The sequence below is a fragment of the Lutra lutra genome, chromosome 8 (assembly GCF_902655055.1).
Source record: "Lutra lutra chromosome 8, mLutLut1.2, whole genome shotgun sequence".
In the NCBI taxonomy this organism is placed as follows: domain Eukaryota; kingdom Metazoa; phylum Chordata; class Mammalia; order Carnivora; family Mustelidae; genus Lutra; species Lutra lutra.
In genome coordinates, this window is record NC_062285.1 from 42,383,063 (window position 1) to 42,409,674 (window position 26,612).

At 57.1% G+C, this 26,612-nt stretch overlaps 4 protein-coding genes across 15 annotated transcripts in view; 2 read left to right on the top strand and 2 right to left on the bottom strand.

Moving 5' to 3' along the window:
• Positions 1-4,657, top strand: part of NCAPD2 (non-SMC condensin I complex subunit D2) — a 29,811-nt gene extending 25,154 nt beyond the window's left edge. For both annotated transcript variants that reach the window (XM_047739687.1, XM_047739688.1), the window contains exons 23-32: positions 414-525; positions 598-721; positions 803-958; positions 1,843-2,020; positions 2,105-2,199; positions 2,646-2,726; positions 2,829-3,012; positions 3,714-3,840; positions 3,927-4,088; positions 4,329-4,657. In XM_047739687.1, coding sequence (XP_047595643.1) covers positions 414-525; positions 598-721; positions 803-958; positions 1,843-2,020; positions 2,105-2,199; positions 2,646-2,726; positions 2,829-3,012; positions 3,714-3,840; positions 3,927-4,088; positions 4,329-4,414 — 1,305 coding nt within the window. In that variant the 3' untranslated portion in view covers positions 4,415-4,657. The remainder of the gene's footprint in view (positions 1-413; positions 526-597; positions 722-802; positions 959-1,842; positions 2,021-2,104; positions 2,200-2,645; positions 2,727-2,828; positions 3,013-3,713; positions 3,841-3,926; positions 4,089-4,328) is intronic.
• The window catches only part of NOP2 (NOP2 nucleolar protein), a 39,827-nt gene that overhangs the window by 2,766 nt on the left and 10,449 nt on the right, over positions 1-26,612 (bottom strand). For 2 of the 3 annotated variants that reach the window (XM_047739691.1, XM_047739690.1), the window contains exon 16: positions 25,228-26,007. In XM_047739691.1, coding sequence (XP_047595647.1) covers positions 25,352-26,007 — 656 coding nt within the window. In that variant the 3' untranslated portion in view covers positions 25,228-25,351. Of the gene's footprint in view, positions 1-25,227; positions 26,008-26,612 lie in introns of those variants that run through there. The other variant, XR_007129227.1, reaches the window with a different exon arrangement.
• GAPDH (glyceraldehyde-3-phosphate dehydrogenase) lies at positions 7,215-11,493 on the top strand. The gene is made up of 11 exons (XM_047739709.1): positions 7,215-7,329; positions 7,613-7,653; positions 9,355-9,454; positions 9,539-9,645; positions 9,759-9,849; positions 9,982-10,097; positions 10,197-10,278; positions 10,489-10,640; positions 10,737-10,815; positions 10,921-11,102; positions 11,216-11,493. The coding sequence occupies exons 1-11, from the start codon at positions 7,252-7,254 to the stop codon at positions 11,283-11,285; spliced, it is 1,098 nt and encodes a 365-aa protein (XP_047595665.1). The 5' UTR covers positions 7,215-7,251; the 3' UTR covers positions 11,286-11,493.
• IFFO1 (intermediate filament family orphan 1) lies at positions 12,400-24,721 on the bottom strand. Of its 9 annotated transcripts, none has more exons than XM_047739698.1 (10): positions 23,898-24,721; positions 19,830-19,890; positions 19,602-19,697; positions 18,796-18,936; positions 18,478-18,483; positions 17,671-17,828; positions 17,397-17,517; positions 17,022-17,114; positions 14,370-14,500; positions 12,400-13,487 (listed from the first exon to the last, which is right to left on the bottom strand). In XM_047739698.1, exons 1-10 carry the CDS (start codon positions 24,668-24,670, stop codon positions 13,385-13,387), a joined length of 1,683 nt encoding a protein of 560 aa, XP_047595654.1. In that variant the 5' UTR covers positions 24,671-24,721; the 3' UTR covers positions 12,400-13,384. The 9 variants fall into 9 exon arrangements, with proteins under 9 accessions (XP_047595654.1, XP_047595653.1, XP_047595650.1 ...); XM_047739697.1 differs by having other exon boundaries at positions 17,022-17,117; XM_047739694.1 differs by having other exon boundaries at positions 17,022-17,117; positions 17,671-17,852.

A 26,612-nucleotide genomic window follows, 5' to 3' on the forward strand; every position in this document is an offset into this window, starting at 1 on the left:
AAGACCTAGTTCTTTTCCTATTGAATTCAGGAGTCCTCCCTCTGCACAGATGCATTTGATAGGTGTAGGAGTTAGTGGTTGTGCAGAGCTTGCCTTTCCCCAGATGCGTTCCTGCAAAATGAAAGATAGGCTGGGGCGGGTGGGGGGCGCCTGGGTGGCTCAGTGGGTTAAGCCTCTGCCTTCAGCTCAGGTCATGATCTCAGGGTCCTGGGATCGAGCCCCACATTGGGCTCTCTGCTCAGCGGGGAGCCTGCTTCCCTCCTCTCTCTGCCTGCCTCTCTGCTTACTTGTGATCTCTGTCAAATAAATAAAATCTTAAAAAAAAAAAAAAAAGAAAGAAAGAAAGAAAGATAGGCTGGGATGAAGATAGATGCTGCCCCGCATGGGCCGTGATGCCTGGTTTCCCCCCACAGCACGCCGGCTCTGAGACCGCCCTGGAGGAGGAGATGGGATTGGCGGGCACTGCTGCTGATGACACGGAGGCAGAGCTCATCCGCGGCATCTGCGAGAAGGAGCTGCTAGATGGTAAGACTGGCTGAGGGGCCTGCTCCCCATCTGAGATAGCCTGTCCCAAACTGAGAGCTGTCCTTCTGACAGGCACACAGGTCCTGGCTGCCTTCATTCCACTTCTGCTCAAAGTCTGCAACAACCCTGGCGTCTATAGCAGCCCAGAGCTCTCCGCTGCTGCTTCACTTGCCCTGGGCAAGTTCTGCATGATCAGGTAGGCCCTGGGGGCGGAAGCGCCTGCGCTGAGAGGATGAGGATCGACAGGCTCCCTGATAGTCCTCTCCTGGTCCCCTAGTGCCACTTTCTGTGACTCCCAGCTTCGTCTGCTGTTCACCATGCTGGAAAAGTCCTCACTCCCCATTGTCCGCTCTAACCTCATGATTGCTACTGGAGATCTAGCCATCCGCTTCCCCAATCTGGTGGACCCCTGGACACCTCATCTGTATGCTCGGTAAGAGAGCCTTCATGACACTTTCTTTCTCTCTTTTTTTTTTTTTAAAGATTTTATTTATTTATTTGACAGAGGGAGAGAGCAAAGCAGAGAGTGTCACAGGCAGAGGGAGAAGGAGAAACAGGCTTCCCACTGAGCAGGGAGTCTGATGCAGGGCTTGATCCCAGCCAGGACCCCAGGATCATGACCTAGCCAAGGCAGACGCTTAACTGACTGAGCCACCCAGGCTCTCCCCTCATGAGACTTTAGCAGGCCTTGCCAGCTCCCAGAGGCTGCAGTGCGACCAGTATTAGAATCGTTAAAACTGTATTTGTCTGGTCTTCAGCATTACCCTGAACATCTGCTTGATACCTGACCTGTACAGGCCTTAGCTAAATATGGCCCAAAAGGGATTGGTGCCTCTGTTCAAAGCCTTGGCTACAAGCTTGGCCTCTTTCCCCAATCCCAGTTTTCTAACTGCTTCTAGAATGTCACATTAAGAAGGGGTAATAGAGGGGCGCCTGGGTGGCTCAGTGGACTGGGCCTCTGCCTTCGGCTTAGGTCATGATCTCAGGGTCCTGGGATCGAGCCCCAAATCGAGCTCCCTGCTCAGCGGGGAGTCTGCTTCCCCCTCTCTCTCTGCCTCCCTCCCTGCCTACTTACGATCTCTGTCAAATAAATAAAATCTTTAAAAAAAAAAAAAAAGAAAAAAAAGAAGGGGTAATAATACAGTGACACCTGGCTGGCTCAGTCAGTAGAGCATAAGACTCTTGATCTTGGGGTCATGAGTGTGAGCCCCATATAAGGGGAGAATTTACCTTTTTAAAAAAAAGAAGTAGGCGCAATTCCTGCTGAGGGCCCTTCCTGCCAGTGTTGGTCCCAGTGAGTTAGGATTTCCTTCCTAGGCTCCGGGACCCAGCTCAGCAGGTGCGGAGAACAGCAGGGCTGGTGATGACCCACCTGATTCTAAAGGACATGGTGAAGGTGAAGGGGCAGGTGAGCGAGATGGCCGTGCTGCTCATCGACCCCGCACCTCAGATCGCTGCCCTGGCCAAGAACTTCTTCAATGAGCTTTCTCACAAGGTGAGAGGCAGCCAGGCAGAGAGAGCTCACTGCTGAAGGAGCAGGCACACCACTGTCCCTATAACATGACTCTCTCTCTCCCAGGGCAATGCGATCTATAACCTCCTTCCAGATATCATCAGCCGCCTGTCAGACCCTGAGGGAGGGGTGGAGGAAGAGCCTTTCCACACCATCATGAAGTACGGTTGCCTGGGCCCAGGAGCACATTTTTCCTGTAGCTCATCCTTAGGAATCAGACCCATGTTTGCATTTTGGCTCTGCTACTTTTTAGCTGCATGGCCTTCAGCAATAACTTAACCTCTTTGCATCTGCTCCTCCTCTAGCAAATGAGGCCTGGGATGCTGGCCCCTTAGTTCTTGTTGGAGATTTTAACATGGTAGGCACATAGGCGTCCTCACCACACGACAGCCGCTTTTGTTACGAATTCCCATTCTCGGTGAACATTTCTCCAGGGGTGGGTGGACCTTTCTCTAAGGGCGCAGGAAGAGGGCAGGAGGAACTGTGAGGCAGGCATGGGCCACGGCCGAAGGGATTCTCTCCTGGCCAGGAGGGCAACAGAGGGCTGGTGCCCGGGGAGGGATGGCTGTCCCTGGGAGGTCACACGTCCACATCTCCCGTTCCTCAGGCAGCTGCTCTCCTACATCACCAAGGACAAGCAGACTGAGAGCCTGGTGGAGAAGCTGTGTCAGCGCTTCCGCACAGCCCGGTAGGCTGCTGTCCCCTGGGGTGGCCCCGAGGCCATGGGAGCTTACTGAGGAAGGATGGGCCTTTACCTCTCCATCCCGCGACGCCCCCCTGCCATCTGCAGGACCGAGCGGCAGTACCGGGACCTGGCCTACTGTGTGTCACAGCTGCCCCTCACAGAGCGAGGCCTCCGCAAGATGCTGGACAACTTTGACTGCTTTGGGGATAAACTGTCGGATGAGTCCATCTTCAGTGCTTTCTTGTCGGTTGTAGGAAAGCTGCGGCGTGGGGCCAAGCCTGAGGGCAAGGTGAGCCCAGCCGCCGGCCGCCCTCTGCTCATTGCCCCCGCCTCACCCGTGCCTCACCCGCCCGGGCTGCCCTGCAGCCAAGTCCCCAGCACCACCTGAGCCCAGCTCTTTCTGTATCTGACTCCTGTTTCTTTCTCTGTCTCTCTCTTTTGAAATGGACTTCATTTTTTACAGCAGTTTTAGGTTCAAAAGCAAAATTGAGTGGGAGGTTTAGAATTCCTCCATATGCCCCTGCCCCCACCCACACGTACCACCGCCTCCAAGATCAACATCCCCCACCAAAGTGGCACACCTGCCACAATCGATGAACCTCTGCTGACACATCATTATCACCCAAAGTCCATAGTTTATCTTAAGGGTCACTCTCAGTGTGCATTCTGTGGGTTTGGACAAGAGTGTAATGCCCTGTGTCCATCATTCTAATATCCTACAGTGCAGTTTCGCTGTCTAAGAAGTCCTCAGGGCTCTCCCACTCACTCTGTCCCCCCAACCCCTGGCAACCACTGATTTGTTTTACTTTTCCACAGTTGTGCCTTTTCCAGAACATCCTATACTTGCAGTCATGCACTGTGAACCTCTCTCAGCTTAGGTTCTCTCCGTGATCTGCATTTCAGTTTTTACCAAGTCTTTTCATGACTTGTTTTTCATCATAGAAGTAACTGCGTTTCCAGGCCTGCTCTTCAAGTCTTCTTCCCTTCCAGGCTATAATAGATGAATTTGAACAGAAGCTTCGGGTCTGCCACACCAGAGGGTTGGATGCAGTGGAAGACCTTGAGCTTGGCCAAGGGGGTAGCCAGAGGGCCCCATCAGCCAAGAAACCATCCACTGGTATGTGAGGCTGCCCCACAGGTGGAGCGATCCGGCCCTCCTCTGAGAGCTTCCTTTTTGCGGACTCTTGTCTCTGCCTTTTCTAGTCTCGAAGCGGCACCAGCATCTGGCTTCTGCAGCCTCATCAGACAGTGACTTTGTCACCCCCGAGCCCCGCCGTACCATCCAACGGCGTCCAGACATCCGACAGCGAGTTTCAAAAAAGAAACCCAGAATCGTCTTCTCGAGTGATGAGTCCAGCGAGGAAGGTATGATGCTCCCTCCTGGCCTTAGCCCAGAGGGAGCGTAACTTGGGGGGTGAGGCTGGTTCTGATGGGGTCCTGCTGTATAGACTGTCTCCACCGCCTCACCCCAAGTTGTCTTCCCCTCGTGCCGTTTGGGTTTTGTTTCTTCTGCGTGGTCTGGAGCCGTCCCACTTGTTCCCTGAGATCTACATTTCACAATCTTTGTGACTCAGCTTTTTCTTATTCCTCCAATCCTCTGAGTAGAGCTTTCCGCAGAGATGACAGAAGATGAGACACCCAAGAAGACCACACCCATCCGCCGAGCACCTCCTCGAAGGCACAGGACCTAAGAGGTCATCTTGCCTGTTCCCATCCCTGCTGGGAAGGGTGTCTTGCTGGGTGACCTAGAAGTCCGTTGCTCTTGTAAAATACTTGTTTGCCTGTCTTCTTGTCTTTTTTTAACATTTAATGGTCTTTATAATGTAAAGCATTTTTCTTAAACTAGCCCAACTGAACTGAATTGAGCTTTCACCGGATTGTATGTCTCCCAGTCTCCTCGTTTCCTAGTGAATAAATATTTTTATATACTTTTAGATTTTCCTAGGCTTGTCTGTTTCATCTTTCATGTTAGTCCAGATGCAGGAGGCAAGGAGAGGATTATCAATTCAGAAAGAGGAGCCCGAAAGTCCTGGGGCCTATCTCAAGATCTGATAAACTCCATGCTACCCTGGTGCCTCATCTTCCCCTTCTTGACCTCCCCACACTGCACAAGTGACAGGATTGCTGCACGGTGGCGAAACACGTACAGTTTAGTCTCCAGGTAGACGGGCTCCACTTGGGGATGGTTTTGCCCTCCAGGGAACATTTGGCAATGCCTAGAGATTTTTTTGTCATCACAACCTAGATGGGAGGGATGCTCCCTATCAGCATCTAGTGGGGAGAGACCAAGGCTTTTGCTAAATACCGTACAGTGCAGAAGACAGACCCCACAACAGAATGATTCAGCCCAAAGCATCAGCCAGTGGTTCCATGGTGGAGAAACCCTTCTCTATACCCCGGGCTGGTCTGCGTGCTCCCCTCCCCCATTTGTGCTCCCTGAGCCTGTCTCTGGGACAGGGGACTGACCTGGTCGCAGGGTTGATGGAAGGTCAGCTCCCCTCCGCCATCTATGCAGACTAGCCTACCAAGGCATCACTTTACTGTTCTAGGGTCTGTGGGAAGTCAGCTGCACACAGACACTGCTTTAGCTTGCCCACCCCCTCAGCTCCCCAGGTCTGCTCTGCTGAGTCACCTGGACCATTAGGCAGTGAGCGTGCTCTCATGACGACACTGGTGTCTTTGCCGCCATGACAACAGCAGGCTGCATCAGTAATGCTCCATGGGCAACCGAGCTCCCTTTTTGGCAGAAGACACTAATGAAAAAGTACGTGTGTGCAGCAAAAGGGAAGATGGGACCTCAGACACATTCTAGGTAGTGTGGGAGCATCGAGTCCAGGGAAAGGGTTAATGGTGCTGGCTGAGCCTGGGCAGGATGGAAGGGTTAACAGCTGAGAATGAAAGGGTTAGCAGCTGAGTCCCTACCCTAGGCCCCACCAGACCACCTGTGGTGCTTCCCACCATTAGGTGCTCTCTGGCCCTGTTCTTGGGGTTCGTGAAAAGCCTGGGAACCAGCCATGCACATGGCTGCCAGACAGACACAGATTTGGCTCTGGGGCCCCAAGGAGGGAGGGCAATCCAGGAAGGGTAGGGACTTGGCGGGGGGGGGGGGGGGGGGGGGGGGGGGGGGGATGGATGTTGGAGTGGGGGTGCAGGATAGCGTGCTCTCTGCCTTTTAAGCAAAGGTTATCACCAGGCCGGGCTAAATTTAGCCACAGGCTCTTCAGCTAGAAAAGGGGGCTGGTCTCAGGTTACGCTGGGCCAGCAAAGAGGCCCCTGGATCCCCAGCCCCCAGCACCTGCTGATGGGCCTTGTCCCTTCCACCCCAACCCCCTCTAAACCCTCAAGCTTTCTGAACGCAGCCTTTCTTCCATCCAAAGCTGGCAAACCCGGCGCAGCTGGGGCCCCAGACTGTGGAAGGAGAATGGATCCCTCCCTCGACCTCGCGTGGGGCTGAGGGCCGGTTCCCACCACGTGCCGAAGACGTCCCAAATTTCTCCCTCTTCTGGACTCCTCACCCTTCCCCCAACATCCCGGGGCGCGGGCAGGGTAGGGGCGTCCCTGGCTCTGGGGCTGGCCGGCACGTCCCAGGATGGGGAGGGACTTCCGCCCTCACGTCCCGCTCTCGGGCCTGGGCTGGTAGCGGTGAAAGGGGCACTGTCTCCTGGCTCCGGCGGCACAGCACTCAGGTCTCCCAGGAGCGACTTAGTGCGAGGCCTTTGGCCTCGCGTCCTCCCCCTGCGGCCCAGCCCCGCCTCGGGGAGAGCAGATGATGCACACAGGGCCTGGTTTGTCCGCCCCAATTATCAGCTCTCCCGGCTGCCCGAGCTTGCAGGACAGCGTGACCTTCAGCGCAGAAACCGCCCCCACTCCTCAGCCACATCCCGAGCCCTAGTTCTTCTCCAGGACCCCACCGCCCAGTGCCAGTCCAGGCCCCCGGCCGCAGGAGGCCGGGAGCCAGGGCCCGGGGAGAAGGAAGTGGGGGGTGGGCAGAGCCCGGCAGGAGGCGGGCTGACCGCTCCCGGGCCTTTTCCTCTGCGGTTCCCCGCCACTACCGAAGAGCCTGGAGAAGTTCCTCAGCCTTCCCGCCTCAGCCTCCGAAAGAAAGGGGAGGGGGGTGGCCGCGCACAACCGCGAGGGGTCCCGGCTCCGGCTCCAACTCCCCATCCCACCAGCTCCCAAAGCCCTCCCGTTTCATCTGTGAAGCAACTTTAACGGCTCTGGCTCCCGGAGGGCTTCCGTTGTCACCAGGAGCCCGATCCTGGGGTCCACAGTCTCCTGCATGCCCACGAGTGCCATTGGCAATCACCTCCTCCACTGAGCTGGTCTCTGTCCCCTCCCCCACTCGGTCCCTAGCCCACACGCTTGGTGCGTGCACACTGGAAGAAGCAGGCGGGTCCAAAATTTTCGAGCCCGGCTACTCGCGGCTTTACGGGTGCACGTAGCTCAGGCCTCCGCGCCCTTGGGCCCCGACTGGGCAAGCCGGCGAGAGGCGGGGCCCGCGCCCCCACGCCCCGCCCAGGCGCTATAAATGTGGGCTGCAGCCTCCTCTGATGCTCTCTGCTCTTCCCCGTTCGACAGACAGCCGCATCTTCAGGTGCAGTGCCAGGTAAAGCTCGGCAAAGCCAGACAGAGAGGGACCTCGAGAGGCCGGGACACGGCTCCGAAGGGGGCCAGGGGCGCTCGCGGACCCGGAGGGGACCCAGAGGGGCTGCGCGGCCGCTGGTCGGGCGTGCCCGGCCGGACCTCCGCATTGCAGGGGCGGGAGGACGGACGTGCCCAGGCGCGGGGTGGGAATGGAGGCCGGGGGGGGGGGGGGAGGGGAGGGCAGCGGCGGGACTGCAGCCCCCGCCCGCCCCGGCTCTCTAATGCTCGCCTTCCTCTCCCCGCAGCCGCGTGCCGGAGACACGATGGTGAAGGTCGGAGTGAACGGGTGAGTTCGGGGATGGGTCAGGGTGCGGCCCCGGGCGAGCGGGTGGAGGACGTGGGTGCGGTGGTCCTACCCCCCCCCCCAAGGAGAACTCAAGGTCGGCGCTCTGATCTGGCGGAGGCTCCCGCCCCAGAGGGCCTTGTGGCCCCCACCCCATCTCCGGCTGTGGGGCCTCCTGCAATGCCGCCCCTGCGGGTTCGAGCGGCCCGCCGCTTTCCCAGCTTAAGAGCAATCCCCTAATCCCCCGGCCCGGGCTTCTTTCTTTGCTTTCGCGCCGTGCGGGGTCACGTGCCGGGGAGGCGCCCCTCCCCCACCAGCCTCTTCCCTCCCCACCCCCCACCTCGCCCGCGCGGCCCGGGGCTCCCGGGGCTCGCTCAGCTGGGTGCGCAGCCCGCCGGGAGGGCTCGTTTGCGGTAACCTTGCCGCCATGTTGCAACGGGGAAGGAAGTGAAGGAACCACCGTTAGGAAACCTTCCGTAGCTCCTCACTGTTCTCCTTCCTCGCCTATGACTAAACCTCCGAGGCCTGCCACGCTGGGGTGGAGTCGCCTCTATCCCGTAGGCCAGGTGAGGCAAGGCTTCCCGCAGCCTCGCTCTCAAAAGAGCCTGACTTCAGAACCTGATCACATCCCTTAGCTGCCAACCAAATTTCCCTCGGGGATGCTCTTCCTAGATGATCCTCTGATGAATCAGAAACGTGGGTTCAGGGGAGTCCTGTCTTTTTTTTTTTTTTCTTTCTCAGGAGAGGTGTGGTAGCTGCAGCTTAGTGCCATGTCGGGGGAGCTGAGTCATGGGTAGATAGAAATTTTCCACCACAAAATGGCTCCTGTGGCGGCAGCCCCTTACATCTCACTGGCTCTCTTTGAAGCTCTTTTACTCCTTCCATACCTAGAGCTGACCCAGCCCTAAAAGGCCAAGGCTATAAAGGTCACTGGGAGGATTAGGTGTCGGTGAGCCTTGGGAATCCTGCCCTTCTTCCTATTCAGTCTTCCAGAAATCAGATCCCCACTCCACTCTAATCTACGGTTAAATATAGCTGCCTGACCTTTCTGCAGTTGGGGGCCTGGGCTTCTACTCTCTTACTTCTCACCGCCCACCACCACCACACAGATATGTTGCTTCTGCTCCTAGTTTTTAGAAGAGGGCTTGCACAGACAGACAGGTTAGCAAACTAGACTCCTGAGATTAGGGGGTTGGGAAGTACCCTTTTTCCCCTCTTTCCTTTTTGGAGGAAGGGATGGACTTTCCTTGTCCAGTTAATTTCTGACCTTTACCCTTGCCCTTTGAGCTTGGTGATGCTAAGTGTGCACGTCTTTGCTGCTCAGAGGGTGTTTCCTGAAGCTGGGCCAGACCAGTGCAAGCCTTGTCAGGGCACAGATAGTGGGGGTGATAAGTGCCACGTGCCCAGACTGTGGGAGTGGCCAGACCATGCCCTGAGCTTCTGTTTCTCCTGGTGGGACTGGTAGACAATGGGGAGTTGGGCAAGTGTTTGAACCTAATCACCTCTTGGGAAGGCTTCACTTACTTGCCATGCTGTCCTGGCAGGATTGTGCAGGATAAAATTAGATTTCTTGGGACTAATAGTGGCAGGGAAGTGCCATTTTCTCACCCCTGGAAGGGGATGAGTTGGCCTCAGACTGTTTCCATGCCCAGGAGGCTTTTCTCTTCTGCCCCACTCATTTCTTCTCGCCCTTGTCTTTCTCAGATTTGGCCGTATTGGGCGCCTGGTCACCAGGGCTGCTTTTAACTCTGGTAAAGTGGATATTGTCGCCATCAATGACCCTTTCATTGATCTCAACTACATGGTGAGTGCTGCCCCTGCAGCTGCGCTAGGGAGCAGAGCCCCACTGAAGCACAGCCCCTCACTGCCCCCTCCCCCTTCCTTCCAGGTCTACATGTTCCAGTATGATTCTACCCACGGTAAATTCCACGGCACAGTCAAGGCTGAGAACGGGAAGCTTGTCATCAATGGGAAGTCCATCTCCATCTTCCAGGAGTAAGTGTGGAGGAGAAACAGGAAACTGGCTCTGAGGGAGGTACTAGGATGGGGTGACCACCTTGGATACATGGTACCCCACGTCCCTACATTTGGTGTCGTCTTACTTATAGGCGAGATCCCGCCAACATCAAATGGGGCGATGCTGGTGCTGAGTATGTTGTGGAGTCCACTGGGGTCTTCACCACCATGGAGAAGGCTGGGGTGAGTGCCAAGGAGAGTAAAGGTGGGAGGACGTTGACCCTGGGCTCTGGTGTAGGTGTAGTGGGAAGAATGGGGACTGTGGGCTTAGACCAGGAAAGGAGGGCCTGGATTACAAGGACTTCTTCACTGCAGGCTCACTTGAAGGGCGGGGCCAAGAGGGTCATCATCTCCGCTCCTTCTGCTGACGCCCCCATGTTCGTGATGGGTGTGAACCATGAGAAGTATGACAACTCCCTCAAGATTGTCAGGTGAGTATGGCGGAGGGAAGAGGAGTGGAGAAGTGGTCCGGTAATACCGTGTATCACGGGATGGATCTGCTTGGCCTTTACCTGCCTCCCTCTTTTCAGCAATGCCTCCTGTACCACCAACTGCTTGGCTCCTCTGGCCAAGGTCATCCATGACAACTTCGGCATTGTGGAGGGACTCATGGTATGAATGATGGGGAAAGTGCCCCACGCCCATTGACTTCTCATCCTGGACTGCATAATTCTGCTTAGAACATGGCCCTGGGATGGGGGAGCTACAGGGGTTTCAAGGTCAGGTGACTCTGTCCCTTAATTTCTTCCCAAGGGTGGGTGACATGAGTACTGTGTAGGCCCTCACTCCTTCCCCCCCCCCCCCCCCCCCCACCATTTCCAGACCACCGTCCATGCCATCACTGCCACCCAGAAGACTGTGGACGGCCCTTCTGGGAAGCTATGGCGTGACGGCCGAGGGGCTGCCCAGAACATCATCCCAGCTTCCACTGGTGCGGCCAAGGCTGTAGGCAAGGTCATCCCTGAGCTGAATGGGTAAGGTGCCTTGCTGCTTTTCTACCCTAGGGACTTGGTTGCAGGGGAGGGGGGAGGCAGAGGAATAGTGCTGAGCCGGTTTCCCCTTGTCTGTAGGAAGCTCACTGGCATGGCCTTCCGTGTCCCCACCCCCAACGTGTCTGTTGTGGATTTGACCTGCCGCCTAGAGAAAGCTGTAAGTGTGGGTTGGAAGAGGTGGCAGGCTAGGGATTTGGGATGGTGGGGGGAGGAGAATAACAAGATTGGAACTTGGATAACCATCTCATTTTTACCTTGTTAGGCCAAATATGATGACATCAAGAAGGTGGTGAAGCAGGCATCAGAGGGCCCCCTTAAGGGCATCCTGGGGTACACTGAGGACCAGGTTGTCTCCTGCGACTTCAACAGTGACACCCACTCCTCTACCTTCGATGCTGGGGCTGGCATTGCTCTCAATGACCACTTTGTCAAGCTCATTTCCTGGTATGTGGGGGTGGGGGGGGTTGGTTTGGAGCAACACCTAGGAAAGTGACTAGAGTCTGGGGCCCTCTGGTGCCCAGTGTGGGGAAATACCCTTTCACTCCTTGATCTTCCAGGTATGACAATGAATTTGGCTACAGCAACCGGGTGGTGGACCTTATGGTCCACATGGCCTCCAAGGAGTAAGAGCCCCCTGAACCACCAGCCCCAGCCAGAGCAAGAGGAAGAGAGAGGCCCTCAGCTGCTGGGGAATCCCTGCCCTAACTTACCCCCCAAAACACTGAGAATCTCCCAACCTCCACTATTTCCATCCCAGACCCCCTAAAGAAGGGGAGGGGCTTGGGGAGCCCTACCTTGTCATGTACCATCAATAAAGTATACTGTACCCAGCCAACTCCTTGGGCGTTTTAGCTTTTTCCAGTGTCTGGGATAAAGGGAGCTAGGCTGAGTGCCAAAAGAAATCAATCTTGCTGACAGTACCCAGGGAAGGCCCAGACCCCCCAACCAGGCTTGAACTCTGCCGGAGGTCTTAGGCCTAACAGGAGCATCCCTCCCAAAGGTACAAGCACTGCATTCACTTCTACGGGCCATTGGTCTTGGCTTTGGCTCAGTATCCCTCCAAGGCCCATAGGTGCTACATGACTGGGATGTGATCCCTTTAGAGGACAAGTTGTTTTGTCACCAGATGATCTGGTGCCTCTGCCTGAAAGCTGTTCTGTTTACAGCCAACTGAAGGGTAACCTTGGCACAGGAAGTCAGGGCTTTGGAATTGGGCTAGCAAGTCTCGTGGCCTTGATCAGTTACCAGGCCACTCTGGGGCAGAGCCCTAGTAACATGGAGGACAGCTGAGTGCCAGGGGGCAAACTCCACTCTGTCTCCCAGCTATGAGGTCTGGACTAAGTTACTTGCTTTAATGTGCCCTAGTTATTCCCATCTGTAAAAGGATAGGCCAGTGCCCAGCCCCTCCAGGTCTTCTAGAAGGATTCTGTTCGGTCAGCTGTGTAAGCACTATGTAGTCAATGATCAGGGAAATGAGGTTAACCTCCACCTCTAGGACTTAAGAGGGGGTGTGAAGGGGATTGGTGCTGTCCTGTAGGGGAGGCTCTGGGGCAGAAGCACAGGCTACCACCAGCCACGTGGGCAGAGATCCAAGTTCTGCCATGTGAGACTCCATTTACATACAACCTCCCAGGTCTTTCCATTCACCTGCTTGTGTGAGGGGAGGAAAAGCAGGGTGCAGCTTCCAGAAGGGATTGTGTACCTACCACCAGAAAGTGCTTAAAACAGGGACACAGAAGTGTTCAATAAATACTCTCCAGTTTGATTATTATTAAAGATTCCATTCCAATGTCCACTCAGGCAGTCAGGCTGACAACTCATTTGCGTGTCCCTAGTTTCTCCCAAGCTTTTCCAAGTCTGGGACATCTCAGCCTGTTGCTCTCAGTGTGTGACTGACAGGGAGGCAGCCAGCTGATACTCGAAGAGACGAGACCCTGAGTGTACACGCACGTGCTCACACACACAGGCACATGTAGCTTCACCATTCTGCCACTCGGTGCTGACTGGGAAACGAGCAAGGGCTTCTGTCTCCCACCACGATGCTGCACCAGTCAGCTCCAGAAGCCACCCAGCCCAGGGCGGGGGCACTGAGACCCCTGAAGGCAGGCACTGTCCTGGGGAAAGGGTTGCAGCCAGGGCAAGGGCACTGCCATCCACAGGCAAACGGCCCTGAGCACTTGGGGGGAGGAGGGAGCACCCTGCCCATTCTGTCCTTCCACCTGCAGGCGGAGGGGAGACCCTCTCCCACACACAGCCTGGGTTCCACAAGCCATGCAACAGCCAGCCTCATCCACTTCATACCAGTGCCTGGGCCAGTTAGCACCAGTACAGAATCAGACCGTTAACGGGCTTGAGGCCACAGAACTGGAAGGAAGATCTGACAATACATTCCTTACTCAGGGAAAGTAAGGGTCCACAATCACTGGCAGCATTTTAGAGATGAGAAAGTAGCAGACACCCACACATGAAGGCAGGAGAGCCTCTGCTGTGGTGGGAGTTGCCTGGGACGGGCCAGCTAAGCCTCAGCTAAGCCTCGCTCCAGATACCTTAGAACCCTGGAGGCCAAGGTCAAAGGCAGGAAGCCCAAGGGAGGAGTGCCCCAGTCCCCAGGGGCGAGGCTTGGTGCAGTGGGACGGATAATATTCCCCTCTGTGAAACCCCCACCCCTCCCCTCGGTGAGTTCCCAACAGGGTGGGGCCCCAGGGCTCTGAGCTGGAGGTAGGTCCCTATCTCATGGAGCTATCAGATGAGACATCACGATCGGAGTCCTCAGCCTCGCTTGGCGGCGGCGGGTCGCTAAACGGGACCGCAGTGAAAGCAGGAGACTTTCTAGAAAAAAACACCAGCTGTCACCTTAGGGCAGGCAAGAATCCTGAAGAGGCTGGCTAGCATTCCTCTCTCCCTTGGCCTTATTCTTGGGCAGGCTGGTGAACACCATCTCTGATGAGGACAGGTGGGCCACGCATGTGAGGGTGGAGGCAGGGTGAGGGAAGCTCTTGCACCTGTCTTTATCTTGGGGACTCTGGGAGGCTCAGAGTTCAGAAATATCTCAGATCACAGGGGCACACCTAGGTGGCTCAGTCACTTAAGCATCTGACCTTGGCTCAGGTTAGGATCCCTGGGTCCTGGGAGTCTGCTTCTCTCTCTCCTGCTGGCCCTCCCCCAACTCATCCTTTCTCTCTCTCTCTCTCAAATAAATAACATCTTAAAAAAAGATCTCAGATCACAGTATGAGAGATGTTGCCTGAGCCCAACTGCACAGGCCAACTGCATAAAGCTTGCCCCAGCTTTATGTCCATCTATAGTATTTTGGGGACTTTTTAAAATTTACTTCTTTGTAGAGGCAGAACGTACACAGGGCCAAATGCACAAACTATGGCCCTGATTTTAGATACAAATCCGCCACCATACCTGTTCCGTTCCTCAGCAGTTCTGAGCTGCTTCTGACCAGGGAACCCCCGAGGCTGGTGGTACTAGGAGATTTGGGCCATCCAGCCATGAACGGACGCACACCCATCGCCCCACTGCTGAGGGACAGAAGGCCAGGGGGCCGGGCCGGACACGCAGGGTGCCCCCGCCCAAGAGCCCCACGTCCAGATGGGACTGACCCTCAGGCTGTTCAGGGCCAACCCACCGCATTCCCTCCCTGCACAGGCGCCCCTGGTGGAAGACATGGGGGCCCAGGCCCCCACCTCCAGGGCCGGTCCTCACCGGTCTCCCGACTGCGTGATGAGCCGGCGGCAGGTCTCCATCTGCACGTCCAGCCCCCGCTTCATGCTGCACATCTCCATGTACTCATGCAAGTGCCGGTTCATGTCATTCTTGGCCGTGGCCAGCTCCAGCTGTGGCGGGGGAGGGGAAGGGCCCTGCAAGTCAGCAGGGCCCCGGCCTGCACCCCCAGGAGGCAAACATGCCAAGAACACTGCGGGGGGAGGTGAGGGGGCCCCGGGTGCCCGTGGGCAAGGCCTCAGATTTAAAAATCAGTCTGCCCAGCCAGAGGGGACCCACTGTACTGTCATTACATCTAGCTTTCCTGGGCATCTTTGCCTGCAGAGGAAGGCAGAGGTCTCTGCCACGGGCCTGCCTTCTTGCAACTGATCCTCCCTGACAACAGGAACCAAAGTGCGGGCAGGACAGAGAGCCCGGGGTGGCTGTCCATGCAGCCTGGCTCCCTCCCTGGGCTTCCTGCGTGGCCCTGTGCACCACTGCACCCCATCTGTCTCCCTCATTCATTCGGGTGCTTCTGGAAGGCCAGCCATGGCTTATTCATCTCTGCCTGCATTGGCCCAGCACCACACTGGGTGACTTAGAGAACTTCATGACAAGCCTTGTGGCACAAAGGAGGAGACCTGAGTGGCTCAAAGAGGGTCAATCCTCCCCAGAGGGCTCTCTGGGCTCTCATCTCTCCTGTGAGCCATTCGCAGCATTTCACAGAAAGACTGTGGCCACACCCAGCACCCCACTGGTTAGATGTACCCCGATTCAAGAAAGGTTCCATGGTGAAAATGTGGGCTCAGAGATCAAGGAAAAAAACGGTCTCCCTGGCAAAGGTAGGGCTGAGAGGCAGGGCGAAGGCGGGAAAGATCTGGGCCAGAGACAATCTTGGCCTCTCTTTGTTTTGGGTACAAAGGACGGGGGCCAAACAGAGAGGCCGAATAAAACTGCTGGGCTAAAACTGCTGGGCGGTGATCTCCTTGACTGCCCCAGAGCAACGATAAAGGGTAGGAAACTCCCCGTGAATAATCCTAAGTGGAAAGAGGAAACCACCCAGAACTAATCCCAACTGGACAGGGAGAGGATGGGAACTCAGAGAAAGAAGTAAAGGGGTCACAGGGCCTGACAGAAGAGATGGTGGCCAGGGTGGGGCAGGAGCCCTGGCGGGCACAGCTCACACAACAGCCAGGGTTCCAGAGCCAGGCCGTGAGGGCGGGTCATGCGACTGCTCCGTCAGGAAGACAATAGAAGTCACTCACCCGCTCTTGTGAGGGCTGGCCACTGCCACCACCCCAGCTTCTCCAGCTAAGGAGAGCGGGAGGGGAAGGGGCCAGCTGCCAGAGCCCATCACCGGCGAGGACAAGAAAGACAGAAATGAAGCAAGTATTTTCTACCCAAAGACAAGGCTAGGACCACCACCAGTTGCCTCTACACATGTGTACGGGTCCCCTTCACACGTGAGGGAAGGGAGCCACCACAAGCCAGGAGGACCCAAGAGCCTCCACCAAAACCCCCAGCCTTGCTGTGAGACTGGAGGGCAGGGCAGGGCTGTGGCTCGAGGGACTGGAAGGAGGCAGGACAGCAGGAATTCCCTCCCACCTTCCACCTGGGCCCTGGCTTTACCACTGATAATTATCAGGATGAGTCACCAGGGCCAGCAGCATACCCAAAGTCCCCTGTTAGCTCTCAACACCTCTCCTAAAGCCATCCTGCAAGACAAGAGGGAGCCTGCCCGATGGGTGTCCTGAGTGGACAGAAAGTGGCTCTCCTCTCCCCTCCCCCTCCTCCGTGGGGAGCAGACACCTGGCTGCTGGCCTTTAAAACTCAGCCCGTCTGCCCGTGCAAGAAACAAAGCAGGTTCAGCTTCAAGGAGCAGGACCGAGTGATGTGTGTTGGGAGAACACGCACGTAGGCAAACCATCTGTTGGTCGCTTCTCAAAATGCCGGCAGTGTGAGAGCAGCAAGGGCACAAATAGGCCACAGGGGCTTAAAGAGAGGCCAAGAGTTCCAGAAGCCCAGGGGCCTCTTCCCCACGCCAGGGGCGCTCAGGGCTCCAGGAAGGGCCCTCTCCAGGAGCGGGAGGCCGCCGAGAACAACGTCCTGCCCCCCCCCCCCCGCCGCCCTGCAGCTGCCACAAAGCCGCCCTCGGGGCCTGCAGACCTAGCTCCAGCTTAGAGCCCTAGCTTCCCTTCCCTAGCCTGGAGGAACCTTCCCAAGGAGGAGGACAGAGGAGGACAGAGGTTCCTCCGTCAGCTGAAGGGCTGAGCTAAAGAAAGAGCAGAGTTTGAGTCCACTCAGTGGCCTCTGCTATGGCCCCAACAGTAGGAGAACTAATAAGCACTACCACGCCGGGCAGGAAGCCTCCCAGGCTGACAGCCCCTGCCCTCAGCTCCGCGAGGGCATCACTTCCTCCGATCTTCAGACAAGCCTGTGAGCAGGTAGGATCGAGAGCCCACCCGACAAATGAAGAAACAGGCTCAGAGGGTGCAAGCAGCCCATGAGCAGTTGCAAGTGACAGGGCTGAGACCGGAACCCACAGCTGCCTGCTGCCCCCCGTGCAGAGCGAGGTCTTAAGGCCCCACCCCCACAAGAGAAAGTGTCTGGGGTCCCCCTAACCCCCGGTCACGGCTTCAGACACCCCAGCCTTACCTCTATCTGGTCAATGGTTTCCTGATACTCCTTCTCCCGGGTTTTGAACAGGGACTCCGTATCTTTAATCACCTTCTCCAAACTGTCCTCCTGCTGCTGGAGCAAAAAGGAAAGCAAGGGCGGGGAGGCCAGTGGGGAGGGTGGGATGGGGGCATCGCACAGGGCCAAGGTGGGGAAGAGAGAGAGTCCTGTTAAAGGAAGCTGGAGACAGCCCAGAGAAAGGAAAAAGGACAAGGGGAGAAGCAGGCAGAGGATGAAGGCCACAGAGGGGAAGCAGCAAGGAGTGCAGGGAGCAGAGGGGAGGGAGGGGACAGGTGGCCAGCTGGGGGTCTGGGCAGGACTGGCAGGGGCCCTGAGGCTGGAAGGGGCCGTTACCTCTCCCTGTGCCTCTGCGGCTGCCATGGCATAACCTGAGAAATCCTCCCAAAGCAGCAGGGTCTCCTCAGTCTCCTCCCAAGTCAGGCTGTCACAGTCGTCCTCAAAATCATACTCCCTCCTAGAGACAGGGAGCCCGCCGTCAAGGAGGGCAGGGGCTTATTTTCGGGCAGCAGCAGGCCGCTGGTGGGGCGTTGGGCAGGGCGGGGGGGGTGCCTCCGGCCTCGGGGCAGGGGTGCCGCTGAGGGACGGGCCTGTGGGACTTGGGACTCACAGCTGGCTGAGCATGCGCTGCATCTCCTCGTTGATGCTGAGGGCTGTGCTCTCCTCCTCATCCCCATCGGGCTGGCGGGGCCCATCACTCTCCGACAGGGAGGTGTCCTCCTCGATGGCAGCCTTGCGCTCCCGCTTCCGCCCCCCCATGGATGGGACCTTAATGGGAGACAAGTGCAGAGACTACAGAGACGAGGCCGGGTGCGTGAGGAGAAGGGCAGGTGGGCAGGTGGGCGCCGGTGGCGGTGGGGGGGGGGGGGGTGGGGGGCGGGAGAAGCGTGAACCAGCGGGAGGGCAGGGTGGACAGAGAGAGAAGACACAGTTACAACGACAGGAACAGACACCGGAGTTACCGAGAGACAGACAGACACACACAGATGGGGGCAGGGCTGCAGACTGAGAAGGAAGAAAAAGGAAAAACAGAGAAAATAGGGCAGTAAGATCAGGAGAGAAATGGCCCAGGGCAACCACATCAGACGTGCAAAAATGGCTACAGAGGATTTATTTTCTTAAAAAAAAGAAAAAAGAAAAAAAAGTCCTTTCTAATGAAATAACCAAACTGAAAGGAAAGTTTTGGGCTTCAAGGAGGAGGTGTATACAAAGGAAAGCCTGAATCACACATCCAGATCTGGAAAGTCGGAGAAGGGGCAGAAAGAAATGAAGCAAAGGGGGAAGAGCAAGGAGAACGGAGATAGGAGTAAAAATCTGGGCCTAAAAGCCCAGCGGGTCAAAACTGAAGGCCAAAGGCCTAGGTGACTTAGAAACTGGGACTGGGACATTAAAAAGCTTGCATGAGAGCAAAACTAACCAGCTTCTTCTGTGGAGAAAGCAAGAGAAGATGAAAGGAAGAGAGGAGAGGAGGCGGACAGAGGAGAGAGAGGGGGAGGGGAGAGACGGCATTAGAGACGGCTTCCGAACCTTCTCTTCAGAGGCTGTTCCTTGCCCCCCAGCCTAGTCCCACTGAGGGGCCCCAGTGCCAGGGTGAGGCCCCCAAGAAGGAAGGGCCGGCGCTGACCCGGGGGGCGGGGGCAAGGGGGCTCTGGGCCAGTGCCCCTCCAGTGAGGAGCTGAGGCACCGGGCAGGTGCGGCAGGGGCCGGGGGCCTGCGAGCAGCCCTGCCCCCTCACCTGGAACATCTTGATCATGTCCTCGCAGTTGCGCTGCTGAGCCACATCGCACAGTTTGGCGGTGATGTCGATGCGGCGACAGATGTCCATATCTACCTTCATGGCCTTTTCCTGGATCTTCGTGTCCAGCTCAGACAGGTTCTGCCCAGGGAACGCGGGGCGCGATAAGACAAGGCCCAGTGAGAGCCTCAGCCTTCAGGTCACACACTGCTGCTGTGTGTCACTCTTCCTGGACGCCCTCCCCACAGCAATCCCACGCTGTTCAGGCCACGGGCCCCCTGGTCGGAGGGGGAGCCCTGGAGTGCACAGCCAGGAACCTGCAGGGGCTCCCCCAGGAACTTGTGCTCCCAGAGAGAGAGCCCACTGGGAGCTCCAAGAGTGGAGGAAGTAGTGCACAAAGAAGAATGGCTACCACTTATTCAGCACGAAGTCAGGGCCAGCACGCCCCTAAATGCATTCTCATCTCTGGACTTGCCCTGCAAGGTATATGCCCTTATGACCCCATTCCGCAGAGGGGGACAGAGCAGAGCAGTGATGGAATGCAGAAAGCCCCCCTGCAGGCTGCTGGCAGAGTGGGGATTTGGGTCCTTAACCACAGCTTAGGGCCTCCAGGAATGATGGAGGCCATACTGCCCCCTGCACAGGACACTGACACCGAAGCTTCGGTTCCTGCCTTTCCTCTTGAACAGGTATGGGGGGGGCGGGGCAGCGCGGCGTGGTGGGTGAAGGCTGTGGCCAGGAGAGCCACAGGCCCAGACCAGAAAGGCCTGCTCTGCTGGTGCCAGGCGCGAGGGGGCCACACTCACGTTGCTCATGAGCCCCTTGAAGACCACGAGCTCAGCCTTCAGCTGCTCCACCTTCATGGCCAGCTCCTCCTGGCAGGCGTCAGCCTCCTGGGCTTCCTGCAGTTGGGGAGAAAGCCCCATGAGCGAGCCATGCCGCCCATGCGGGGGGCAGGTAAGGACATGGAAGGGCCTGGAGAGGACTGGGCGGGGGGGCCAGTGACAGGGTGAGAAGACACGGCAAGCCCTCACCTCCTGGAGCTCGTTCACTCGCTCCTGCAGCTGTACCCGCACAGTGTACTCCTCTTCCCACCTGGCAGACATGGGGGACAGGGAGGGAGCCTAGGTGTGGGGTCCTGCCCTGCCCCACCCCTGCGGCTCCCTGAGCCCCCCCCGCCCTCCCACCACTCAGGACTCTCTCTCTCTAGCTCTGCTGCCCTCGGTGTACAGAAGCCGTGGGCAGGACCAGCCGGCTGGCCCGCAGGTGGCCAGCTGCAGCTGTCGGGTGGCTCCACGCTTCCTGGCACGCCAGCTGTCTTCCCAGAACCTCCGGGCCGCGCCCCAGGAGCCGTACTTAAGAGCAACCACAGCGCCTGTCCCACTCAGGCCCTGGCTCAGCCAGCTGCCCGGCTGGCCTCCTCCCCTCTCACACCCACGCCAGACCCCCAGGCCTGCCGGCCCAGCCCCCCACCTTTGGGGGCCCAGATCCGGTCTCCCACCTCCTGCCCGCTCCAGCCCAGGGCTCCTCCAGCCCGCTGCCCTGCCGCTTGTGGTGCCATTTCACTGTGGAGAAGCAGCTGCAGGACACACGCCACAGCAACAAGGCTGGTCAAGAGCCTGGTAGGAGACACTCAAAGTCTGTCCCCCAGCAAAGGTCCAGAAACTGCTCCCCCCAACCCGGAGCCCCTGCACAGGAGCCCTGGAGAGGAGACGGGCCTGGCCCTGAACCATGAAATCAGTGGAAAGCAGGAGCCTGCGGGGTCCCAGGCACCCAAACACCGAGGGCGAGGGCAATCAGAGTATGAAAAAGCCTCATTCATCCACTGGGTAAGAACTAGCAGCGGCATCCCCTACGCTCCAGGATTCTGAAACTAGGAGCACAAGCAGCTAAGAGGACCCCCTGACTACTCCCCTGCTATGCAGGGCCAGGGCTTCCACTAGATGGGAGTCCACCGCAAGCCAGTGCACAAGTCATGGTGCAGCAGAGGCGGAAGGGCCGTGCTGGAGCGGAATGCTGCAGGAGAACTCAAGACTCTGCGAGGGTGCCTGGGCTGGCAGAACTTCTCAGACCCCACTCAGACAGCCTATCACCTCCTGCCACTTCTTCCAGGCTCAGAAAGGAGGGCATGGTACCATGAGAGACACTGCGGGATCAGAAAGGTGGCCAGAAGCCACAGAGAGGACGGCAAGAAAATGAAAGCCTGACGGAGCAGATTCTGCAGACGTGGGACTCTATCCTCCCTGCCCCACCTCCATCTCTCCCCAACCTCGCCCTCTTCTCCCCCCTGGGCTCTGCCCACAGCCTCTTCCCTCCAAGCCTTCCTGCTCCTCACTGGGCTCTGCACTGCAGTGTTCCTAATAATAACTCCCCAACGTCACCCACTGCCTCTCCCGCCCGGGCAGGGGAGAGGCAGCCGGTTCGGCCACTACCCGGCCAGCCTGCCATGCAGCCCGGCTTCCTGGCCTCTTGGCTCTCTGCTCCCCACCCCCCTCCCTGCTGCCCCCACATCCTTCCTCCTTTTGCTCTGGTATTCTCCCTCTGACGGTCGGGGCCGGTGAGGGGTCCCAGAAGCATCAAGTAAAATAGTTTCACAGTTCAGACATATTTATCTTTCCTGGGCCTGTGGTTTCTTCATTGACAACCTGAAGCCATGGGACACGGTGCCATCATACCCTGAATCCATAAGCCCCCGGAGGAAGCAAGCCTGGCAAGGGGACAGTGACCCTGGGCAAGATGCATCGGGAAGGGCAGAAAGCAGCAAATTCCAGTAGAAGTTTAAGTAAGGAAGTTAGGGGAGGATTGAGATGAACAAAATATTACAGAGTTTTAAAAAAAACTGAAAATAAATTGCCTGGAAGCTTACTAGAATTCTTTAAGGTTTATTTATTTATTTTTAGTAATCTCTACACCCAATGTGGGACTCGAACTCACAACCCTGAGATCAAAACTCACATGCTCTCCTGACTGAGGCAGCCCGGCGCCCCTGGAAGCTTACTAGAACTCTATTGTTCTCCAGCCATACTTTCCCACAAACAGGTTCCTTCTGACCTCCATTCCAATCTCGTCTCACTTCCAAGGTTCCCTTGACAGGGGTAGAATTTGAGCAATTTCCATGTGTTCTACCTTCACTAAAGACCTCCCTCCCAAATAAACGGTACCCTCGAGCAAAGTGAGGAAGCAGGGGCCATTCCCACACTGGAAACCAGAGGCCAGGATGAAGGATGAAGAGGTCCACCCAAGGTGGCGCACAGCAGGGGAGCTGAGAACAGAACCCAGAAAGCCTCAGCTCCTTCCCAGTTCAGGGCTCAGGCTATACCCATGCCTTCCGGGCACAGACAGGAGCTACGGTGTTTTCAAGGGAACAGAACGAGGGCACAGGATCTGGGGTGGAAGAATGAAGAACTGCCAGTGTCACGTACCACACACCTCTAGCTGCGGGGCCCTCTGCACAGCAGCATGCTGCAGAGCGATGAGCTCATCAGTCCCCAAGGAATAACTCTCTGCTGCCCTGGACAGCTGGACCAAGGACAAACACCCTTTCAGTTAAGGAAAAACAAATACCCGAGAACAGCAGCTGTTTCAATGGTTAGGCATTCCAGAACGGTCTGTGTTTGGCCACTGACTGTTGTTAATTAACTCCTGCAGGGACAGGGGCTGGGGCAGGGACTGGGGCGGGTTGGTTCTGGGGGGCATGTAAATGATGACTTTAGAACTGAGACTCCCAAAGACACTTATAATGTGGGCTACGTACGATGAAGGAAGCCAGCATGAAGACAAGACTCAGCGTCAGAAAGTCTGCTCATCTGCAATCTGCTAGACTCTGGCTGGTTACAGCTGCCTGAAGGCTGCTCCCAGACCCAGGGGTAAGCTCCCGGAACCTTCAGCCAAGCCCCAGCAGACACACCAGTATCGGCCACACATGGCTGCCTGGGTAGTTCCCATGCCTGCCCACAAGGGGTCAGAGTAGTCAATGAAGAGGTTAAACCTGATGGCTCCCAAAATAAAGCCTCCTCCAGACCCGTCATCTTCCTCCTCAACCACGGCATCCATGACAGAGGGCTGGCTGTGCTCGTGCTTCTTCCTAATGGCCCGGGTTCTCAGGCCTCTAAGGATATACAGCCAGTGCCAGCATCACGTCCCTTCTCCTGGGACCTGGCTGCCCTGCCAGTCCCCGGCAGAAAGCTAAATCCTCATCCTGGGTCAGCACTGGGCCTGCCCCCCTGCTGCCTTATACTCACAGGGTGTGTCCAGATTCTCAACTTTTCCACGCACTCAGTTCCTCTGCTGTCTTCGCTTACATTTCATCATCCTTTGGCTCCTTGCACTTTCACAGATTCCCGCCCCCGCCCCCCCCCCGCCCGCAGCTTCCACAAGCCCTATGACGACCAGCAGTCCCTTCCCCTTTCCCTAGGGAATTCCCTTCCCCCCTTCCCTAGGGAATTCCCTTCCCCCTTATCTCTTTACTTTTCTTTTTCTGACTTACTCCAAGCAATGTTCCGAGGTCCCAAAGCCCTTCCTGTGGAACTGGAGTAGGCACCCAGTTTCCATCAGCATCACCTTGGGAAACCCAGAGCAGCAGCAGGATCGCCCACTGGGAGATGCAGCCCCCCCCACCCCCTTCTAATTTCACTTAGACTCCCAAGTGAAAGCTATATCCTGATCTCTTACTTTTGATCCGTATGCGGCATCTACCACAAAACTGCTCTGAGGGCTGAGCCTGGGGAGGCTAAGTAGTACCCCAGATGTCTACCCAGAGGTAGACGCGAGTCCCTTTCACACGGCACACAACCCCACAGTGAACCCAGTCATCCAAACACTGCAGTCTAGATGAGACAGAAAAGCCACAAGAAAAATATGTACGCCCCACAGTACTCGGCTCTGAGGATCCTTCTTCCGGTCACCAGTGCGACTTCTGCATTCCCTGTGGATTCCGGACTTCCTGTACCCAATGCGTCTGTCTACTTCCAAGCTCCTCCTAACACAGCAGGAACTTTACTCTCATCTTACTCCTCCCTATCTCCTCTCCCGGACCCACACCTGGTCCCGGCCCCATGTGTGCCATGACACTGAGCCCCGTCCCCACCTTCCCGGTCCCCTACCTCCGCTTGTACTCGTCCCGCTCGCGCTTCACTTTAGCCAGGACGTTGTAGAGCGCGCGGATCTCGGGGGTGATGGTGTCGATCTGGACGCCCACCCCGTCGGGATGCACCCACGACAGGCCAGGCCCTTGCACCAGCGTGGGTTCCAGTCCCGGCCCCAGCCGGCGGGCGTGAGAGAAGGACCAGATGGTGCCGGGCATGAAGCGGGCAGACGAGGAGTAGGAGGTGGAGGTAGAGGTGGAGGGCGACGAGTGGCAGGCCGCGGAGGGCACGAGGGGGCCGGCTGGCGAGCGCGCGGGCGACCCCAGCACCCGCGCCGAAGGGGTGCAGACGGCGGCGGGCCGGGCGCTCAGGGGCAGCCCCAGGGGCCGGATGGGGCTGACGAAGCCGGTCTGCACGGCCTGGTCGCGGCGAGCCAGGCCCCTCCGGCCCTGCTTACCCTCCTCCAGCGCCTGCTGCAGCTGCTTCTCCAGCAGCCGGTTGCGGCGCTCCAGCTCGTGCACCTTGGCCAGGAAGCAGCGGAACCGGAGGTTCAGGGTCTTGAGCACGTTGATGTTGGAGCCCAGGTCGTTGCGGAGAGCCATGGCGGCGGGGGGCGCCGGGCCCGGGCCGGGCGGCGAGTAGGCAGCCGGGCCGGGCGGGGCAAGCGGCGCTGGGGACACGTCCCCTCCCCCGGCAAAGTGGTCGCCTCCCAGAGGGTCCCCCAGCGGCCCGGCCAGGCCCTGCTGCTCCTGCTGTAGGAGGAAGAGGTTGGGGCCGAATAACGGATTCATGGCTGCGTCTTCTGCGGGGAGACAGAGACCGCTACAGAAGCAGGGATGGAGGGCGAGGGAGAAGAGCCAATAAGGCGCCAGGGGGACGCGGGGGTAACCAATCAGACGGCCCGACGGAAGGGGCAGAGGTCAGGGGGCGGGGCGGGGCAGAGAGGAAGCCAATTGAAGGTTCAGTTGGAGGCCGGCACCTGGACCTTTCCGGGTCTGAGGCTGAGCGGACCCGGTCTATGACCCCAAGCCAGGGTGACAGAAATAAAATCCAGGTCCTTCAGTATTCCATGGGTTCTGGTGGCAGGATGCCCATCCTCCCTACACCACTACTGCCCTCCCCAAAGTGGTCCCCAGAGTCCAAACACCCTAAGCTCCGACTCCAGGACTCTCTAGGACTCTCCGGCCCTGGGACCCCGAGGAGAACAAGGGAGCCCAGGAGCCTGAAATGGATTTCTCAGGATACCACACTGTTTCCTCTCTTCAGAGGGGGCCCTATCCCACCCTCCCACCACTACCTTTAAAGCAGCAAAGCGAGAATCCAGTCCCCTCAAAAAACACACAGTGACCAGAGATTATAAAACGTGTATTAGATTTCATATGCACAGTGGGGATGCCAACCTCACAGAGGTAAAAAGTTCCAATGCAGTGCCAACAGCAGTGAGCCATCCCAGTCTAGTTTCAACCATTCATCTAAGACAACACTGGACAACTGCTGCCTCTGGACTGAGATTTCCTCCTCTTTGCTGGTGGGGGCCGGCTGGAACTAAGGAGGGACATGGTGGAAGTCTCAGGTCCCTTGGGGGTGTCATTCTGTTCCTGGAAGGCAGCTCTCTTGGAAGGCAACTGCTGCTTTACCTTCTCAGCCCCTTTGGTGTTTCGAAGGGGCGGATCAGAGTCCTCAGGCTTGACAGTGGCCTGGGTCTTGGAAAGGGATAGCACAGGCACTTTGTTGTTGGTGCCCTTAAGAGGACCATTCTGCTTCCAGAAGGCAACTTTCTTGGAGGACAGCAGGGTAGCTGACTTCTGCTTTAGTTTCTTAGTCACCTTTGGTCCCTTCATCACTTCAGCTTCTGGAGCTGGCTGACTACTTTCCTGGACCTTGGAAGGAGCTTGGAACTTTGTGTCACAAGATACAGTGGACAATCCTGAGTCTGTACCTTTGGAGATGCCATTCTGCTTCTGGAAAGAGGCCTTCTTGGGATGTTTCCGTCTCTGCAACTGCTGCTTTGCGTTCACAGCCACTCTTGCCTTCTTGGCAGGCTGGCTGCTGCCCTCAGGCTTGGGGGTCACCTGACCTTTCACCTCAGGCAAGTCTAGGTTTGCAGAGGTGGAATCTCCAGAATTCCCTGGGTTAAAATTAAACATGTGGTTTAAGAAAATGGGCGTCATCACTGGGATTTGATCATTAGTGGAAGAAGTAAGCTGCGGTCTAAGATAAGGAAACTGCCTGACTACTGTCAGCCAAGGGCGCCCTTATAGGCAGGATAGCACCTCGAAGCAGACCACCTAGATTCCAATTACTTGATATCACCTGGCGTTTACTCAAGTCACATTTGAACCTCATAATAAAGAGAAAGGGATTAAAAAAAAAATAGAGAAAGAAGAAGAGATCATTATTCATCCTTGGGGAAGGTTTCCGGAGGAAGCTGTGTCCCCTTAAGGAGAACAGGTCACAGGAGACTCAGGAGGTAAATCCTGAATAAACGTGAAGTGCTGGGCTTTGTCTTTTTAAATTAAAGATAGGATTTTTGGGGTGCCTGGGTGGTTCAGTGGGTTAAAGCCTCTGCCTTTGGCTCAGGTCATGATATCAGGGTCCTGGGATCGAGCCCCACATCTGGCGCTCTCTGTTCAGCAGAGAGCCTGCTTCCCCCTCTCTCCGCCTGCCTCTCTGCCTACTTGTGATCTCTGCCAAATAAATAAATAAAATCTTAAAAAAAAAAAAAAAGACAGG

What these genes read in the sequence shown, in the direction of transcription:
- IFFO1 (XM_047739692.1), bottom strand. Translation starts at nt 24,670, where the DNA reads ATGAATCCGTTATTCGGCCCCAACCTCTTCCTCCTACAGCAGGAGCAG. An exon ending in GAGTGAACGAGCTCCAGGAG is followed by an intron (nt 19,698 to 19,829) that starts GTGAGGGCTTGC and finishes CCCCAACTGCAG; the next exon opens with GAAGCCCAGGAGGCTGACGC. An exon ending in ATCACGCAGTCGGGAGACCG is followed by an intron (nt 13,488 to 14,369) that starts GTGAGGACCGGC and finishes GTTTTTTTCTAG; the next exon opens with AAAGTCTCCTGCTTTCACTG.
- GAPDH (XM_047739709.1), top strand. Translation starts at nt 7,252, where the DNA reads ATGTGGGCTGCAGCCTCCTCTGATGCTCTCTGCTCTTCCCCGTTCGAC. An exon ending in GTGAAGGTCGGAGTGAACGG is followed by an intron (nt 7,654 to 9,354) that starts GTGAGTTCGGGG and finishes TGTCTTTCTCAG; the next exon opens with ATTTGGCCGTATTGGGCGCC. An exon ending in AACTCCCTCAAGATTGTCAG is followed by an intron (nt 10,098 to 10,196) that starts GTGAGTATGGCG and finishes CCCTCTTTTCAG; the next exon opens with CAATGCCTCCTGTACCACCA.